This window comes from Asterias amurensis, chromosome 7 (assembly GCF_032118995.1).
Source record: "Asterias amurensis chromosome 7, ASM3211899v1".
Classification (NCBI taxonomy): domain Eukaryota; kingdom Metazoa; phylum Echinodermata; class Asteroidea; order Forcipulatida; family Asteriidae; genus Asterias; species Asterias amurensis.
This window is the reverse complement of record NC_092654.1, coordinates 9,264,959-9,283,360: the sequence shown is the minus strand read 5'-3', so window position 1 is coordinate 9,283,360 and position 18,402 is coordinate 9,264,959. Positions and strand designations below refer to the sequence as shown.

Here is an 18,402-nt window from a genome sequence, read left to right as displayed (position 1 = left end):
CTGTCTTGCTATGTTTTACTAACACAGAGTAGATTTATCGGGTTGTTCGGGTTCTCAGTTCTGAAAAGAAATGTCCTGCTTGTTGTATTACCCGGGCAGAAGGTACAGGAAATTGGCTGGGACTACCTTTATAGCTTACATGCTCTTTCTTAAAGCCATTATACACTTTCGGTAAACAGTATTGTCCAAGTCCCACAACTTATATATTAAATAACAAACCTGCGAAAATTTAGGCTCAATCGGTCATCGGAGTCGGGAGAAAATAACGGGAAAACCCACTTTTGTTTCCGCGCGTTTCGCCGTGTCATGACATGTGTTTAAAATAAATCCGTAATGCTCGCTAACGAGAATTAATATTGTTTTGATGTTTTCTCAAAAAGTAAAGCATTTCATGGAACAATATTTCAAGAGAAGTCTTTCACCATTACCTTCTGTAAACCCTGTAAATTATTTGTAAATCTGTTAACTTTTTTTTTCTGAACCGAAAGTGTATAGTGGCTTTAACTGCATTACAGCGGAGTGAGTTCTTAAATTGGTCTCGCCTTTTTGACTAGCTTGCTCTATCAAGTCATCGTTGATCTAATTTTAAATTTAGGGCTTTGTTCAGTATCTAACTCACCAATATTATATTGTATTGTAGATAATTCAGTTTATCTTAAATGTTATGCTTTCAATTACTGCATTGCGCTCGCTAATTCAATAACCACAGGTTAGCAGATCAAACTTCAACACACAGTGATAATTTCTGCTGATTATAAAAACACGATTTATTATGTTGAAAAGCAATTTCGTCACACGTGACCGCATCTGATGCACGGTTTTTCCCGACGTTTCGAAGTCGCTAATTGCAACGTTTAGAGGCAGTTTATTTTTATGACAAGAACCGATTATGCTGACAAGTCCTTGACCAGGGCCCAATTTCATGGCTCTGCTTACCGCCGAATTTCTGCGCTAGCAGTAAGCGTCGAATGCCTATAGTAACATGGAGTACGCACGCGCAGAAGCCAAAATTCGCCGCTAACTCGTGAAATACGCTTGCCGTAAGCACAGAATTCCCGGCTTCCGTAAGCGCCGATTCTGTACTAACGGTAAGCAGAGCCATGAAATTGGGCTCTATCGCCGTATAGTAAATCAAAATACGAGATGAATTGGTTTTGAAAGGGGCGGAGGTTTGGGTGGGTATACTTATGCACAAGAGCGCCATCTACGCCTGTCTTCGTCTTATTCCCAGACTTGCTGCTGAATAAACAGACAGACCATTCTTTGCGCCCGACTGTTTATGTGCGTCTATTACAATGTATTTCCCATCAAAATACATAACCATATGGATCGGGGTTGGGTGGTCGTGCTATTGTTGTTCTATATTCAATTCAATTAAGATTTTGAAAGTATAGCATAATTGTGTGCGTTCAAATTACAAAAAAACAATAATACAAGAACCACTGGTAAAGAGACTTGTTTTGTTTTGTTTTAACGATAAAGCAGCGTTGATGAAGAAGACTTCTGCTTAGATCCACATGACTTTGTACTGCACTTTGGCAGAAGAAATTTGTACACACAGTTTGCCGTCGATGGGGGGGGGGGGGATGGGGGTGAGGGGGGGGGGGGTGACGGAATATTTCTACCATTTCTGTACAATCCAATTAATTAGGCAATCGAGGCGCTGTCTTGTAGTTTGTAGACTTGAAGATTGTGACGCATGTGTTGGGGAGTCACATTATCTGCATTGATGCTGTATTTGTATCAGTCATGGTTTATTAAAACATCTTCGGCTAGCTGGATGCTAGGAAGTAAAACAACATCTGGAGCACGTCACGCATTGTTTGTTTGTTTGCTTGTTTATTAATTTCCACTCAAGTCACAAAACATTGGCATTGAAGAAAATAAGACATATTGAGCGGAGGGCCGTCTAAAAGCCCAAAGGGCTTGTATCGATGACCCTATGTAATAGACCTTCATCACGCTGTCATCATCTTGGTCATGTTCCCTGTTTCCACAACAGTAATGAATGCTAACATTTATTGCGCAAACATGGCACCAGACTATTATTTCGTCCAGCCTCAGGCCGTGTCCGAAACGACGACTTCGGCTACAGCTACGTCTAGATCAGCGCGTCTACCAGTGTTGAAGAATATAGGCAGACGCGCGCGATCTAGCCGTAGCTGTAGCCGAAGTCGCCGTTTCGGACACGGCCTCAGTTTGGTTGAATGGAGTAAAATCAAGATGGCCACCCCTGATGGCCACATCGTGATAATGAAATATTATGTTAATTTCTAATAGCGCGTGCGCACTTAAATTTTGGTTGGCAAAATGAGGGAATGTCGCGCTGTTTTGTACACGGCTAATGGCTGCGTGACACAGACGCGATTGCGCGTCTGCTAAGTGCACAACTCTATGGCGTTTGCCAACCAATACGCCTTTCTTAATATTTATGCATGAGGTACGTCACAATGCTAATCCAAAACGAGGCGATGGGCGCAGGCACTGCAAGTGATGGGGGACGTGCGCCCATACGCCTTTCTTAATATTTATGTATGAGGTACGTCACAATGCTAATCCAAAACGAGGCGATGGGCGCAGCCCATACGCCTCTCTTAATATTTATGCATGAGGTACGTCACAATACTAACTCAAAACGAGGCGATGGGCGCAGCCACTGCAAGTGATGGGGAAGGTGCGCCCATAGCCTCATTTTGGGTAAGAATTATGACGTCATGCATAAGTATTAAGAGAGGCATATAGAGTGAAAGGATTTTATTTATTCTGTGAAATGTAGCAATTGTTTACGTCACGTAGTCCAGTCGCTTTTAAATGAAACTAACCTGCTGCCTTTTCCCATTACAGTAGGCCTAACATAATTATTTTTATTTCCTACAATATGCCTATAGCTTCTTCTTCAATTGTGTAAAAATTATTTAGTTTGGGGGTACTCTACTTAATTGAAGAGGAGTTATATCTTCCTACGGGTCCATAAATTAAAAGCAGTTGTTTATACATCATCATAAATTTGTGTTTGCCGAGCTAAGCTCCGGTGATCTACATTATACAATTTACTCTAAGTGGCGCATTCACGAAACTAATGGGATGATTTATTGTATAGCTGCAATAAGCAATTGAAAGCTACTAATATTTGAATTATTGTATAGCTGTAATAAGCAATTGAAAGCTACTTATGTTTGAATTATTGTATAGCTGTAATAAGCAAATGACAGCTACTTATGTTTGAATTATTGTATAGCTGTAATAAGCAATTGACAGCTACTTATGTTTGAATTATTGTATAGCTGTAATAAGCAATTGAAAGCTACTTATGTTTGAATTATTGTATAGCTGTAATAAGCAATTGACAGCTACTTATGTTTGAATTATTGTATAGCTGTAATAAGCAATTGGAAGCTACTTATGTTACATACAATTCACTACAGGCAGTACCGATATCACTTTGCGTATTAAAATATGGAAGTGGCGTCATGCTAAAAAAAACCTGTTAGCCTATAAATCTACAAGTCAACCTAAAGTTGCCTTTGCAAGATAAATATTCAGAGTTTAAATCACGTGTAGTAAGTTTTTTATGTTGATACCCAGGAAAGTGTGGTGATGGCACTCCATATTATAAACCTTTTCGAAACCACGGCTTCGGCTTTGGATTCGGGTTCAGGCTCCGTTCGTGAAGCCCTAAGTGCGTACGCATAGCACGCGCAATAATTGCCAAAAACAACCGCAGGCCAAGCTAGCCTGAAAAAGGGCCTAAGTATAATAAACGGATCTATCCACATCCGTCACGTGTGTTGTGTTTTGGGTTCAACTGTTCATGTAAACTTGTAAGTTATTATGAAGGTGTTGTATGTCTTTGTTTAATTATTTCAAATACAAAGTAGCTGCATGCCCGAGTCTGAGTTTGAGTCACCAGTTTCGAGTTCGAATCATCAGTTTTGAGTTTGAATCATCAAGGCCCAGTTTTATGGCTCTGCTTACCGTAAGTACAGAATCGGCGCTTACAGAAGCAGGGAATTCTGTGCTTACGTATAAGCATATTTCACGGGTTAGCGGCTTCTGCGCGTGCGCACTCCACGTTACTATGCATTCCACGCTTACAAGCCTAGCGCAGAAATTTGGTGCTTGCATGTAAGTGGCCGAATCGTGATCGTAAGCGCAGAATTCGGCAGTAAGCAGAGCCATGAAACTGGGCCCTGTTTTGTGGCTGAGTCGTCAGTTTTTAGTCTGGGTTAACAGTGTCGAGGTCGAGTCATGGGTGGCGAGTCTGAGTTGTCAGTGTCGAGTTTGAGTCATTAGAATCGAGTCTGAGTCATCAGTGTCGAGTGCGAAGTCATGGGTGTCGAGGCTGAGTTGTCAGTGTTGAGTCCGAATCATCAGTGCCGAGTGCAAATCATGGGTGTCGAGGCTGAGTTGTCAGTGTTGAGTCCGAATCATCAGTGTCGAGTGCGAGTCAGGGGTGTTGAGTCTGAGTTGTCAGTGTCGAGTTTGAGTCATGGGTGTTTAGTGCGAGTTGTCGGTGTCCAGTCCGAGTCATCAGTGTTGAGTGCGAGTCATCAGTGTCGAGTCTGGGTCATTAGAATTGAGTCTAAGTCATCAGTGTCGAGTGCGAAGTCATGGGTGTCGAGGCTGAGTTGTCAGTGTTGAGTCCGAATCATCAGTGTCGGGTGCGAGTCAGGGGTGTTGAGTCTGAGTTGTCAGTGTTGAGTCCAAATCATCAGTGTCGAGTGCCAGTCATGGGTGTCGAGGCTGAGTTGTCAGTGTTGAGTCTGAATCATCAGTGTCGAGTGTGAGTCATGGGTGTCGAGTCTGAGTTATCAGTGTTGAATCCGAATCATCAGTGTCGAGTGCGAGTCAGGGGTGTTGAGTCTGAGTTGTCAGTGTTGAGTCCGAATCATCAGTGTCGAGTGTGAGTCATGGGTGTCGAGTCTGAGTTATCAGTGTTGAGTCCGAATCATCAGTGTCGAGTGCGAGTCAGGGGTGTTCGTCTGAGTTGTCAGTGTTGAGTCTAAATCATCAGTGTCGAGTGTGAGTCATGGGTGTCGAGGCTGAGTTGTCAGTGTTGAGTCCGAATCATCAGTGTCGAGTGCGAGTCAGGGGTGTTGAGTCTGAGTTGTCAGTGTTGAGTCTGAGTCATCAGTGTCGAGTGCCAGTCATGGGTGTCGAGGCTGAGTTGTCATTGTTGAGTCCGAATCATCAGTGTCAAGTGAGTTGGCAGTGTTGAGTCCGAGTCATCAGTGTTGAGTGCGAGTCGTCAGTGTCGAGTCCATAGTGTCAGCATCGAGTGCAAGTCATATGTGTCGAGTCCGACTCATCAATGTGGAGTCTAAGCCATCCGGTTCGATAAGTGAGTCACCAGAATTGATGAAAGTTTGAGAACTAAGTCATAGGGAAGTCGAGACAAGGGCGGAAATCACTTTTCGGGAGCGGGGGGGGGGGCGCTCGCTGGAATCTCATATTTATGGTATTGCAAACTTGGCTTTGCAATTGCAACATTCTTGTTTTGTTCTTTAATGTATTTTTTGTTAGTCTATAGCTGTAACTTACATCTTGTTAAACATTTTTAAATACAGCTATTTGTTTAGCCTTTTTCGTATCAATCTGGTAGTATTTCCCCCCTTTAAACGACAGAATAGTATACGCGTGATTTTTGCAACTGAAATGGATTGATAAAATAGATGAATTAATGAAGGAATAAAATAAATCATTTATGATAAATGTCTCCACTGTTTCCTTCCCTGCCCCTGGGCAAGGCGAGTTTGGTAAAACATACGTCCACCATGTTCCAACGACGCCAGACGGCATATGTTTACCAGATATAATCATACACAATTCAACCATAATCGATTTATTTATAGTCCAGCTTCCACGGAATGCGGTATAATTTCAGAGTTTTTTTCAATTTGCCTCACATCGGAGTTGTTTTTACTTTCTAATTAAATTAAATTAATTAAATTTTACATTTAACGATCGCTGTATATTGTTGGTTCTTTTTTGTTATTCCGGCCCAGCGGGTTCAAATGGCTTTGAAACTTAATTAGTATTCAAATGACAGAACGAGAAGTATTTTGTTCTCTAGAAATAAATGTGGCGTAAAGCTTGTTGGTTCGATCTGAAGCCTACACCGTGTACCGTAAATTATGGTAGGTTAAAAGTGATCTTGCCGCTGACGGAGTCGGACATACACCGGGATATTGTCAGTTTTTCCCCACCATCAGCTGACAGTTTGATCACAAGGCACAGCGGAAATGGGGAACTTTGTAGCACCTTCGTATATTAGTATTTGGGTGAGTAATTTTGGGGTACTTTTCCTTTCTTGATGATAGGCCCAAAACTTGTTGTAAATAGGGCCTACTGCTCTTTAAAAATATTCCAGGAAATGCAATACGAATAATATGTTTGTTAATTTGTTTGTTTGATTATTTTGGGCGTTTGTTGTGGGAGTTTGTTTGGGGTTTTATTTCTGTCGGTGTGTTTGTTTGTTTGTTTATTTGTCTGTCTGTCTGTCTGTCTGTCTGTCTGTCTGTCTGTCTGTCTGTCTGTCTGTCTGTCTGTCTGTCTGTCTGTCTGTCTGTCTGTCTGTCTGTCTGTCTGTCTGTCTGTCTGTCTGTCTGTCTGTCTGTCTGTCTGTCTGTCTGTCTGTCTGTCTGTCTGTCTGTCTGTCTGTCTGTTTGTTTGTTTGTTTGTTTGTTTGTTTGTTTGTTTGTTTGTCTGTTGTTTGGGTGTTATTTGTCTTTGTTTGTTGAGTGGTTGTTTGTGTAAAATGTTTGTTTGGGCTTTTGGTGTTTGTTGGGGGTGTTTTTTTAAATAGTTTGTTTGTTGGTTTGTTGGGATGTTTTTTTTTTTGAGCTTTTCTGGGGGTTCAACACGTACTTACGTGTGTGCTCCCCTGCCCTTCTCTGCTTACGTTGTACCTATTAGTTCGACTCCTACTGTGAGTCATGCCTGGCCAACGTGGAAAGAAGAAGGTGAATGAATTTTTGTATTTGTAAATCCACTTTTGCTTTTTCACCATCGCTATGAGTTGTTTTCCAAATGAAAAAATACAGACTTTTCCTTTTCTTAATTTGTTTTCTAGCTTGCATGCTGTCTCGTTCTGAGTTTCTTTGGATCAGCAAAGTCTCACAGTGCTGAAGTTCATCCAGAAGTGGGTAAGTCACAATTTCAGGTCTTCTATTCTAGTATTTGTATAATGAAATGAAAAGTGACATTTTATTTTCAGTTTTATAGACAGGGATAGTCTATCCCATCAATGTCAAAGCTTATAGTAGCCTGATCAGAAAACGAGTGGGTCTGCCAACGTGACATAGACAGGAAAGATTCACAAAACCAGAAAAGTACATATTTACTGAAGTGTTACAAATGCTATACCCGTAAAAGTTAAATGCTCGCATTGACAAAGAAGCTGTCAAACAAACAAACACATAACTGACATTAGGTTCGATAACATACTCTATATTTGATGTCTGCTGAAAGTTAACCCTCTCATGCGTAATTTATTTTCTAAGTGCTCTAGATTTTTTTTCCTTTTCGAATCAAAACGACTAGTTAAAGTCTAATGATTTTTTTGTTTTAACACTATAATTGGTAATTACACAAAATAATTGTTAGCATAAACATATTTGGTAACGAGCAATGGAGAGCTGTTGATAGTATAAAACTTTGTGAGAAACGGCTCCCTCTGAAGAAACATAGTTTTTGAGAAAGAAGTAATTCCTCACTAAAATATTTGAATTGAATTCGAGACCTCATTGTCGTTGAGGTCTCAAACTCAAGCATTTTAAAGCACACAACTTGTGCGACAAGGGTGTTTTTTCTTTCATTATTCTCTCGCAACTTCGACGACCAATTGAGTTAAAATTTTCACAGGTTTGTTGTTTTATGCATATGTTGAGATACACCAAGTGAGAAGACTGGTCTTTGACAATTACCAAAGGTGTCCACTGCCTTTAAGTTACAGGCGAGGGTGTTATGTTTCACGGCGAAGCGTTTTTTAGAATTTTGCAAAGGTGTCCACTACCTTTAAGTTACAGGTGAGGGTGTTATGTTTCACGGCGAAGCGTTTTTTAAAGATTTTTGCAAAAATGCACCGATTCTTGTCCTTTCCAGTGATTCAGGGATCTTGGGTCTGTGACCTATGCACTTATTGATGCAAACAAAAAATCAAATCACCTCATAGCTCCCACATGACACTCGGGTAGTTGTAACATTTAAAAAAATTGTATGTGCAATGTAAATTACAAGTGAGTTAAAGGCAGTGGACACTATTGGTAATTACTCAATATAATTATTAGCATAAAACCTTTCTTGATGACGAGTAATGGGGAGAGGTTGATGGTATAAAACATTGTGAGAAACGGCTCCCTCTGAAGTGCCATAGTTTTCGAGAAAGAAGTAATTTTCCACGAATTTGATTTCGAGACTTCAGATTTAGAACTTGAGGTCTCGAAATCAACCATCTAAACGCACACAACTTCGTGTGACAAGGGTTATTTTTCTTTCATTGTTATCTCGCAACTTTGATGACCGATTGAGCTCAAACTTTCACAGGTTAGTTATTTTATGCATATGTTGAGATACACCAACTGTGAAGACTAGTCTTTGACTAGTAGTGTCCACTGCCTTTAAAGAAAACTACTATTTTCTAATATGCCCATAAACGAAAGCTTTATAAAGTCAAAGAATTACCCATTTATGTATGAAACATTAAGAAAGTTTAATGCTCCAATTTCATTTATTTTTTGTTATACAAATGTTTGGCATGCAGTAAGTTTATATGTACAATAATTTGTGTATTATTACTTCATGGGATGATTAATGCGTAAAACATAGTTCGTTAGTCGTAACAGGACCACAACGGGAAATTTTCTCGGACCTTCCCTGCAGTGTCCTTTAAAGAATTTTGGTACTTTTTGTGACACAAAACACAATGTCCACAGATTTGCATGAAACTTGCACCATTTGAAGATAACGATAGTTGAAAGCATACCTTAACAATGTCATGAAAATACGTGTTTACATGCTAAAATAAATTTCGTCTCATGATCACTGAGACGAAAATTATTTTCATGACATTGTTTTACTCATTTCTCAAAAACTACAGCACTTCAGCAAGTAATATTTTAAGGTATACTTTCTACTATCATTATCTTCAAACGGTGTAAGTTTATTGTAAATCTGTGGACATTGTGTTTTGTGTTACAAAAAAAGTACATAATACCCTTAAAAGGCAAAGTATCCTTTTGGATTTTTTAAAAACGTTTGAATGGTTCAATTCTGTAGATATATACACCCTTGTTGTATAGCATTGTATCCTTGTTGTATAGCATTGTATGCTTTCAGGCATGAGTAAAGCTTAAAGTCACCTGGAAATAGATTTTTTTTCCCCTTTCAAACATAAGAGTATATGCTTACGAACAATAAAACAATTTTTTTAGTAATTGTTTGTCACGATTTATATGTTTAAAAAATATATAAAGTTGTTCGGGGGGCTGACTCCGCCTACCCCTTTTGTGACGTCAATCGAGGCAGACTTTGTCTGCAATGCGTATCGTAAACACACGTGCAAAGTACATGTACGTCCAAGTCGTGAGTTGGTACATTTCAAAAAGTGTTTTTCTGCATTCAGCAGCAATACACCTGGTCGGCATTGGCGGAAAAAAACAATTTTTGTTTTTTGTTGAAACGTACAAACTCACGACTTGGTCCGTACATGTACTTTGCAATTGTGTTTACTCTACGCATTACAGGCAAAGTCTGCCTCGATTGACGTCACGAATAGCGCCCTCTCGGGTCGGGGTCTACTCTTAAATTTGTAAATAACATAAGAACTGATTTTTTGAAACCTTAGTTAACTGTTTATTAACATTCCACTCATCAAAACACATATATTAGTGACAAAAGCTTTATTTTGAAAAAATACCACTTCCAGGTGACTTTAAACCCTGAAGCCTTTCTCACATTCAATTTTTGTGTGTAATACATTACCTCTTTCTCTAAAACTTCTTCAAAGGGGACCGTTTCCAACCATGTTTAAAATATTTACCAAGTAAATTTCCATGGTCATTGACTCGTGGAGTAACTACCAAAAGTACATACTGCCTTTGCTGTTAGATAGTTCGAAGAAGGAATTAATAGTAATTACAATAAAGACTTTAATGTCGGCTCTTTACAAGGTGGAATAGATTTTTGACGACCGTACTCATTCGACTGTTATTAATCCATTAATATATTGTAGCGGCACGATTGATTCCCCGCAAACAAGTTCAACATTCAATACAATACAATACAATACAATGGGTTTTTATATAGCGCCATTTCATTTAGACCACAGCGCTTTAAACGAACAATAGCAATGCAGATAATACAACAAATGAATAATAAAGCAATAAACAGACACTAAGGAAAAAGATGTTTTTTAAGTGCTTTCTTGAAAATAGGCAGTGAAATTCAAACAAACAACTTATAATAACATGAGTTTGTTTAATTAAAAGGCTTTGTTATATTGATGACGTTGAAGCATTTCTTCGGTATAACGTTGTAAGTATCCATACTTTCAGCATCAACATAAATTATACTTTTCGTGTTTTTTCCCTTTCAATGTGCCATTTCACAATAAGTATGATTATAGTGATAATTACTGTACGAATTTATGTTCCATTTTGTTAGATTTCCAAAATACGTGTATTTTTTTGTTGTGTAAGATGATAATTATTAAAGGGGTTTTGTCCGTCTGTGAAGCGCTGGACTGATGTGTGTCCCCCACTACCCCCCCCCCCCCCCCTTCTTTACAAAAAAGAACGACAAGAAAAACGGTAGTGAAACAAAACATTGTTTTACGACCGTTACCACATCGTAAACTATCGTAATCGATACTTTTTGAGGACTCTAGGTGACGGCAGAATTACAAGGAAAATCCTTTGTTCTTTGAAATGTGCACACGCTGGAAACAATGCGAATTTACCTGGGCCCACTTCCTTGTCTCTGCTTACCGTAAGCGAATAATCGGCGATTACGGAAGCGGGGAATTCAGTGCTCACGTCAAACGTATTTGACGGTTAGCAGGGAATGTTTGCTTGCGTGCGTGTGTATTAAAAAAATATCAGGTTCGCTGACACAGCTAGCACAAATTTGGCGCTTGCACAGTTAACAGAGAATTGCGATATACTTGGTGACGCAATTATATTAAAGTATTTTATTTACAAAGAGGCAAACAACATCAACATGTAGGGTAGTCAAGACACACACAGAACGTAGAAGTACTTGGTATCAGAATGCTTTAATGTTCATGATGGCGTAAACCCCAATCTCATATTTATAATACTCGAAGGTGCACTTCCATTTAACCAAGGATATAAAACAACCTTGAACTGAAATACCCCCCCCCCCCCAAAGGATCACCAGTAAAATCATAATGCTGTATATATGACAATTACATCTCACAAATACATAACTCCGGGTTGGATGCACGCGGTAATGGTACGTAGTCCGGGAGGTCCATAAAGACTCAATATGGCAGTCGTAAATAATATTTTATCTAAAAAGATTGTTCTCCTATTTCATGTTATTAGAGCTATCCTCACCCACATCACACTACACCATTGTCACCAATAAACTCTCATGGAACGACGCTCAAGACGCATGCGCACTGAACGGCAGCCATCTTGTCTGCGTCAACTCGGCCGAGGAGAGTGAACTTCTACATCAAGCTGTCCTTAGATCTGAACTACCGACTAAATACTACTGGATGGGTCTGGTGGTTGTTGAAGATGGGGAGTGGGAATGGCAAGATGGTAGAAGGTTGGGATACACAAATTGGTGGGATATGGGTGGGAGCAGTGGCCTAGGCAGTGAAAGTGACGAAGACAGCATATGCGTTACCGTTTACATGAGGACGCAACGGTGGAGGACTAAGAAATGCAGCAAGAACAACTACTACATCTGTGAGAGGGAATTTGGTATGTTGACTTTCAGATCGATTATGGTCGATGTATCGTTCCACGAATGACGAACGGGCTGACGACTGTGTTTATAGTCAGGTTGCGTAGTGTCACTTTTCCGGGTCTTCCACCTCTTGGACCCCTGTTCTAACCACGCCGGGGCACTTGGGGTTTTCAGTCTTTACCTGACTTCGTGAGTTTTCACTTGAATAGATCCCTGATCTAAAATTGGATCTTCCCTCTAAGTCTTCTCTCCAAATAGTAGGCTGTGATTAAGTTTTACTTTTCTGATAGTCATTGGTTTCACAACCATATTCATATGAAATGCCTGAAATTTACTTTAAAAACAATAAGGTATGTCGTCCAAAATCACCCCTCTTTCTAGAAACTAATAGAACACAGAACGCCCCAATTATATAGTGCACACAGGCATTCCTCTTTGGAAACCTTCGGTCAAAATTTTCTTCGGAGAAAATTAGTGCAATAATTGTTTACACCGAGATGGTACGTCTGGAAGGTACAATGTGGCTTGGCCAGGGGCCCAAGAAAGCTATAACACAAATCCGTTTCATCCGAATTAAACACAACAATAAACTTTGAAGAAGCACTGACTGAAAGTTTCATCCCCAACCCCCACTCGGTGAACCACCGTCCATGGCAGACCTATAACATTTATGGTCCACCAAGGAAATTATTGCTCGTTAACGAATCAGCCACTTCCTAATACTTGATTGGATTATTTGGTATAAAAATTTGATATAAGAAAAATATTTGGCATACCTATCTGGGAAAATTTTAAGATCGATAGGATTTACATTCCTCTATACTATTCGTAAAACAGCTAACGCCACAGTAACGCAACCCATCCTGGCAGAAGACACGACTCTAGCTGACACAAGGATACCACAATCAACCACAGTGATGGGTGATGGTCGAGCGGCACCCCCACACAGCGCTTCAAACGGCGACAGTACAGAACACGGTGAGGATGGTAGGCCCAACCTCGCTCATTCGTCGCATTCATACAACATACCAATTTAATCACTATATTGTACAAGGAAAATAATGATACAAACCAGCTTTGGGGTTATATAGGTTATGCAGTGATCATTGCAACTTGACTGTTTCGAGTGCTATTATATGCTTATCCTTAGACTTTGTGATGATTCTAGCCTAGCTCACTTCATTTTCGCTTCACCCCTTCTTTTCTCTCTTATTTTTGTTTCCTTTTCCCATGCATCTTTCTTTCTTTCTGTGTGCTTGTCAAACTTTACCGTGAATAGTTGATCTCGTATAAATAAAGAGTGCGTTGCGCTCACTTGGCTACAGTAAAACAATAAGACAAGCACTGTGGCACTTTAAACCAATCACATTCACAACTAACATTTCGTTCTACTTCGCTGCGCTCGTACACATGAAAAACAGTTGAATAACTAAGTACATGAATATGACAAAAAAACGAATAAAGTTCTTGTATGTAGAATATTAGTATATATTAAATTATTCAGATAGTAAAGGTTGTACGCTTGCACATGCATGATGCAAGCTCAAGCAAACAAAGTGTAGAATAAAATTGAAACTTGTACCTCAAAAAAGTAGACGCTTTAATAGCAAGATGTGGAGGAGAATCTCGACTCTTTGCGTTTTCGGCTATCATCAGCCCTTCAGTGCCTCTTCTGCGGCGATTTGACGGTCTGTTCCTGTTATACAGGAAGGTTTTTCCTCTCCCCCTGCGTGACTGCCAGCCAACTAGCCTCGCCTTGCTTCCGTCTTACGGATGTTCTGTTTGCTTTCTGCTACCAACTCCTCGCCTTCTTACAGTGCTTCAATCGCTGACTCTGTACCACCGTCTGTTGATCTGAGCCAATATTTCTTTATCTATACTTTCGTAGAATTCGAACTGCTCCATGTTGCCTGACTTTTGTCTCCTTCGATTTAAGATTATTTCCAAGTACACTTTTGAAAATTTGACTATTACATTTTTTGTGTTTGTATGGCATCGAACGTTTTGTCAAATGGGTGTTTAAGCCATCAAATATTTAAAGCTGTATTGGGTGCACGCCCCCTTCAGTTGACGTCGTCTATATAATCTGCACATGTGTGATAAATGGGGAAGTCAAATGAGGTATTTTTATAGCAACGTTCAACATAAATAACATGCATGATCCTGAGGTGAGGTGCATCGGTCAGTTCCCATTGTTAAAAACAGAATTCAATCTAATGAACAAAGGATACGCGAAGAATGCCCGGAATGTCTTTTGTGCAATTCCAAACTAGTTTCTCTAACCCTTTTAAAACCCTGCGTCGCCCCACCCTTGTTCAATAGGGGCCTACTACACGACTGTCATTGGTCACTACAGCGTGGAGTAAGTTGAGCAAACGTGAATACCTCATTTGCAATGTTGATTTAATACTTTTCAAAGCTATACCTTTCTAGATCGTTGAAGAGAGATAGTTTGGCAAATAAAACCAAGTATTAAATAATAATAGAAATGTGTTTGGTAGTTGTTGTTGTTGTTAAAGATGCTATGTCAGATTTTTGGCCGATTTGACCCACAAATTTTGGTTTAAAATTCAATAGGTATTTTGATGGGGTTCGAGAAAGTTACAACCTTTCATCTGAGCCATTGCTCGGAAAAGTCCGCCAATTATTAGTAGCAGTGAAATAAAGTGCTAAAAAAAATTTTTTTTGTCGGGATCCCGTGACCAATTTTTATGTGTTTTAAAAGTAAAAGTTAAACTTTTTTCGTTAGAGCGGGTGATACTCTTTGAAATAACATTCAAAAATCTGACATAGCATCTTTAAGTTGTTATTGCTTTTGTTATTGTTTTGTTTTCACTCTGAAACCGCAGTTTTGTTTGTACACAAGCCTAGGTTGCAAAGAAAGTGTTTTCTAGCTGGAGTATCTGATTCAATTGTATGGTCATACACCATGGTCAGTTTTCATTGAGCTGCTAAAGCAAAAACAAAAAGCTCCAAAAAATGTTGCTTGCAGAAATGAGCAGGATACCAGTCACATAATGTACATGCAACTTGGAAGTTTAGCTGGTAACTTAATTCGGACAAGCATAATTTGTTTGGTGCTATAATCTATTTTTGATTTTAAGCAGCACTTATATGAAATTGGGGCCATGTCAATCGAATCTGTCTGGAGATAGAACTCAGTATAGAACTAAGAAAAGGGTTTCACCTGTTTTTTGTGCTAAAAACCTGAGGAGATAGAATGTGTTTTCGGTCTACTGGCTGCAGTGCCGGTGGTCCATCGGAGGGTTTAATAACATCATTTATCAGTGAAATGTTTTTTTTTCTTAATTCACAGTGTGTCCTGATGGGTTCGAACTGTTTGAATCGTCATGCTACTACTTGCTCAGCGAAACGCTGACCGATGGCTATAATTCCCGCAACGCTTGCGCAATCAATGTTCACCCCGGAAGCCACCTAGCGTTCATTGAGAGCCGGTCTATCCAGACGTTTCTCAAGTCGCTTATAATGTCGAGGGAGAGCACAGTTGACTTCTGGTTCGGGTTAACGTACACGTCCGACGAGGATCATTTGGAGTGGCTGGACGGGAGACCACTTGGTAACTTTACGTCCTGGGATCGTTTCGGAGTCTTTGACGAGAAGTCGCCGTGTGTCAGGCTCCGTAGACGCAGTGATTACTCCTGGAATGACAGGCCGTGTACGGGCCATGAGTTCGGCAGCGTATGTGAAATCGAAAGTAAGTACTTTTTTGCATTCCCCCCCCTCTCTGAAGACAATCAGTGCATACTGATCGAAACGTTGAGTCGCCAACGGCCGGTTCTTTTCAGAACCGACACACTCAAACAAGATTGCCACATGGTTCTAATACCACAAACCTTACCTAATTACTATTTGGAAGTTGCACACAATAATATCAACTCAAATCGTCATCGTTTTCATGTTAATACCATGTTGCCTTAATCTTCCGAAAGGTTTCGGATTTGATTGTAGCATTTGAAAAGTACAGTGAACAGTTCGGCTTATTCCTGAAGTAGCGTGCAGCACAGACACAGTTATATTTGCATTATTAATGTTCATCGAGACCGTTTTTCATGTTGGAAAAATAACTCAGATTTTGTATATTTGTTTCCTTCACAGAAACCCAGGCCGTTACACCGACGCCATCTGTGACAGGTAAGGATCAGGGCCCAATTTCATGGCTCTGCTTACCGAATACAAAGAATAGGCGCTTACGGAAGCAGGGAATTCCGCGCTTACGTCAACCGCATTTTAGCGGGGAAGTTTGTCTTGAGCGCGTGCGTACTCCACGTTTTTAGGCATTCTACGTTTGCAAAGCGAGCGCAGAAATTCGCCGTTTGCATGTAAGCGCAGAATTCGGCGGTAAGCAGAGCCATGAAATTGGGCCCAGGTTATTGTGTCAACCTTTGGTCAACTAAAACGTCCAGTCATTGATTCGTCAATAGATATATAGGTTTCTTTTTCGAACGGTAAGCACAACGACGACTTTTAGATGATGTGACGTCATCACTCTTTGCGCATTTATGGCGATTTACACAATCTGTTTAAGTGTAAAAGTTTAATTGACAATAGTTGGCCCGTCTGTTTGTTTTATTCTCTTATAGCTTGCAAAACGTACAGTACAATTAGAAGATAATTCGCATAAACCTTTATTTTTCCACCAAGAACTGTTTGGTGACTGTTATGGCACGAGGAAATGTTGACGGCATGCAACTCGGAGGCAATCAACTGCAGCGCATGCTACGGGACAACTTTGCTAGCACATGAGTCATTTTCAAAATAATAATGCCTTTTCTTCTCTGAGATTGCCAGGAATCGGTTGCCTGTAATTTGCTTCTGGTGTGTGATCACAAACACATAACAACCTTCCCGCTCTGTGTCGCATAACTTAACCGCCATCTTGAAACAGTAACGTAACATGCGAACTTATCCGACTGGGTAAACAAGCTATATACAATGTAGTCAAACTCCGCAGCGTTTGCGTGACATCTAGATCGACTGTGCAAGTCTAGTTGACTCACGTCACCAAGCCGAACCTGCTCAATGAGCTGTAAATTACGTTGTGCATCTTTTTATTTATTTTATAATTTGGGATTTTACAGCCATGTTCCTGGTTTGGTTGGCTACATGTTGTGCCACAGTACCTTCACCAATGCTGCTATTAAACCAAAACTTACAACTTACAGTTCCACAAATGGATTTCAAACATAAAAAAAACAATTGTCATTAAACCATTTGACTACAATTCAATTTGTAAAGGGTACGTGCACGTCTGTTTTGTTTGAGTTCACTTTAATATAAATATTTTTAAAATGCAAAAAGCTCACAATATTTTTGAAATCTTTTACCAGCACCCCCAGCACCATCACCACAGACAAAGGAAGCCGTGTTCAAAGCAAGCCCATCCAACATGGCGGCGCCCACTGGCAGTCACCATTTACAGAGTATGTCCGCCCTGTCATTATTCCGTTGCGCCACCTTCTGCCTTCGACACAATAATTGTGCCAGCTTCAACTACAAGTCTGCCGAAGGAAGAGACAAGCTGAGCAGTTTTTGTGAGCTTTATTCTATGCATTTTCCTGATGAAGAGCTAAGTGTGAAGCCAGGTTACAGATATTATAGAGTGTAGACTAGTGAGCAATATTAATACAGCGGGAACATTGAACAATCTGTAGTCAACGAGAGAGACAAAAGACCGGTGTCCTACAGGGAAATCTGTCCCCAATATGGAAAATTGACATGGGTTGGAGGAGGAGGATGGTTCAAAAGAGGGCGCTATCAGAAGAAGTTTGTACACATTGTTTGCCGCATTTGGGAACATAATCTTCGGGGAACAGAATCTCCTGCCTTACTGCTGGTAACGCTGGAGATACTTTCCCCTATTTGGAAAATAGTTAGCCTCAACATCTAACGCCAGAGACCTGCCTCTAAACCGGCGTGTATTTTCACCTCTGACCTCAGTCATTTTACATAGGGTGCGTTCGATTAGCTTCCCCGGGTCGACCCCGGTGTGTGACGTTTTTTTCCCAGGACGAACGTGTGCAGATAATTACCCACGTTCGTCCTGGGAAAAAACCCCGCCACACACCGAGTCGACCCAGGGAAGCTAATCGAACGCACCCTAGAGATACGCTGTCAAATTCTATTGCGGTTGTGACAGCAGTGACTGTTTGGGCATCGTATGTCACTGCACGTTTATCCAATGCTATGATTGTATCCAATGGAATCACTGGATAGTGGCAGGGACCTGTCTTCATCCGCGGATAAAGACTGGGGCCCAGTCTAGAAAATAGTAAACATGTGCTTATTAAGGAGGATGATTCAAAAGAGGGCGCTATACTAGAAGAAGTTTGTTCACAGTTCGCCGTAGGGGGGCAGGGGCACATAGTACATAATCTCCGGTGACAGAATCTCCTGCCACGGTGTAAACATTTTTAGACATCCATGTAAATAAAAGTTGGGTTTTTT

The 18,402-nt window shown here is 40.3% G+C and overlaps 1 protein-coding gene across 3 annotated transcripts; it reads left to right on the top strand.

Annotated features, from left to right (window-relative positions):
* The first annotated feature begins 6,158 nt into the window (after nucleotides 1–6,158).
* Nucleotides 6,159–17,906, top strand: LOC139939489 (lithostathine-like). 3 transcript variants are annotated; one of them, XM_071935449.1, is made up of 5 exons: nucleotides 6,159–6,281; nucleotides 7,073–7,145; nucleotides 15,254–15,652; nucleotides 16,054–16,089; nucleotides 17,286–17,906. In XM_071935449.1, the coding sequence occupies exons 1-5, from the start codon at nucleotides 6,243–6,245 to the stop codon at nucleotides 17,561–17,563; spliced, it is 825 nt and encodes a 274-aa protein (XP_071791550.1). In that variant the 5' UTR covers nucleotides 6,159–6,242; the 3' UTR covers nucleotides 17,564–17,906. The 3 variants fall into 3 exon arrangements, with proteins under 3 accessions (XP_071791550.1, XP_071791548.1, XP_071791549.1); XM_071935447.1 differs by lacking the exons at nucleotides 6,159–6,281; nucleotides 7,073–7,145 and adding exons at nucleotides 11,689–11,951; nucleotides 12,775–12,915; XM_071935448.1 differs by lacking the exons at nucleotides 6,159–6,281; nucleotides 7,073–7,145 and adding an exon at nucleotides 11,689–11,951.
* The last annotated feature ends 496 nt before the right edge of the window (nucleotides 17,907–18,402 follow it).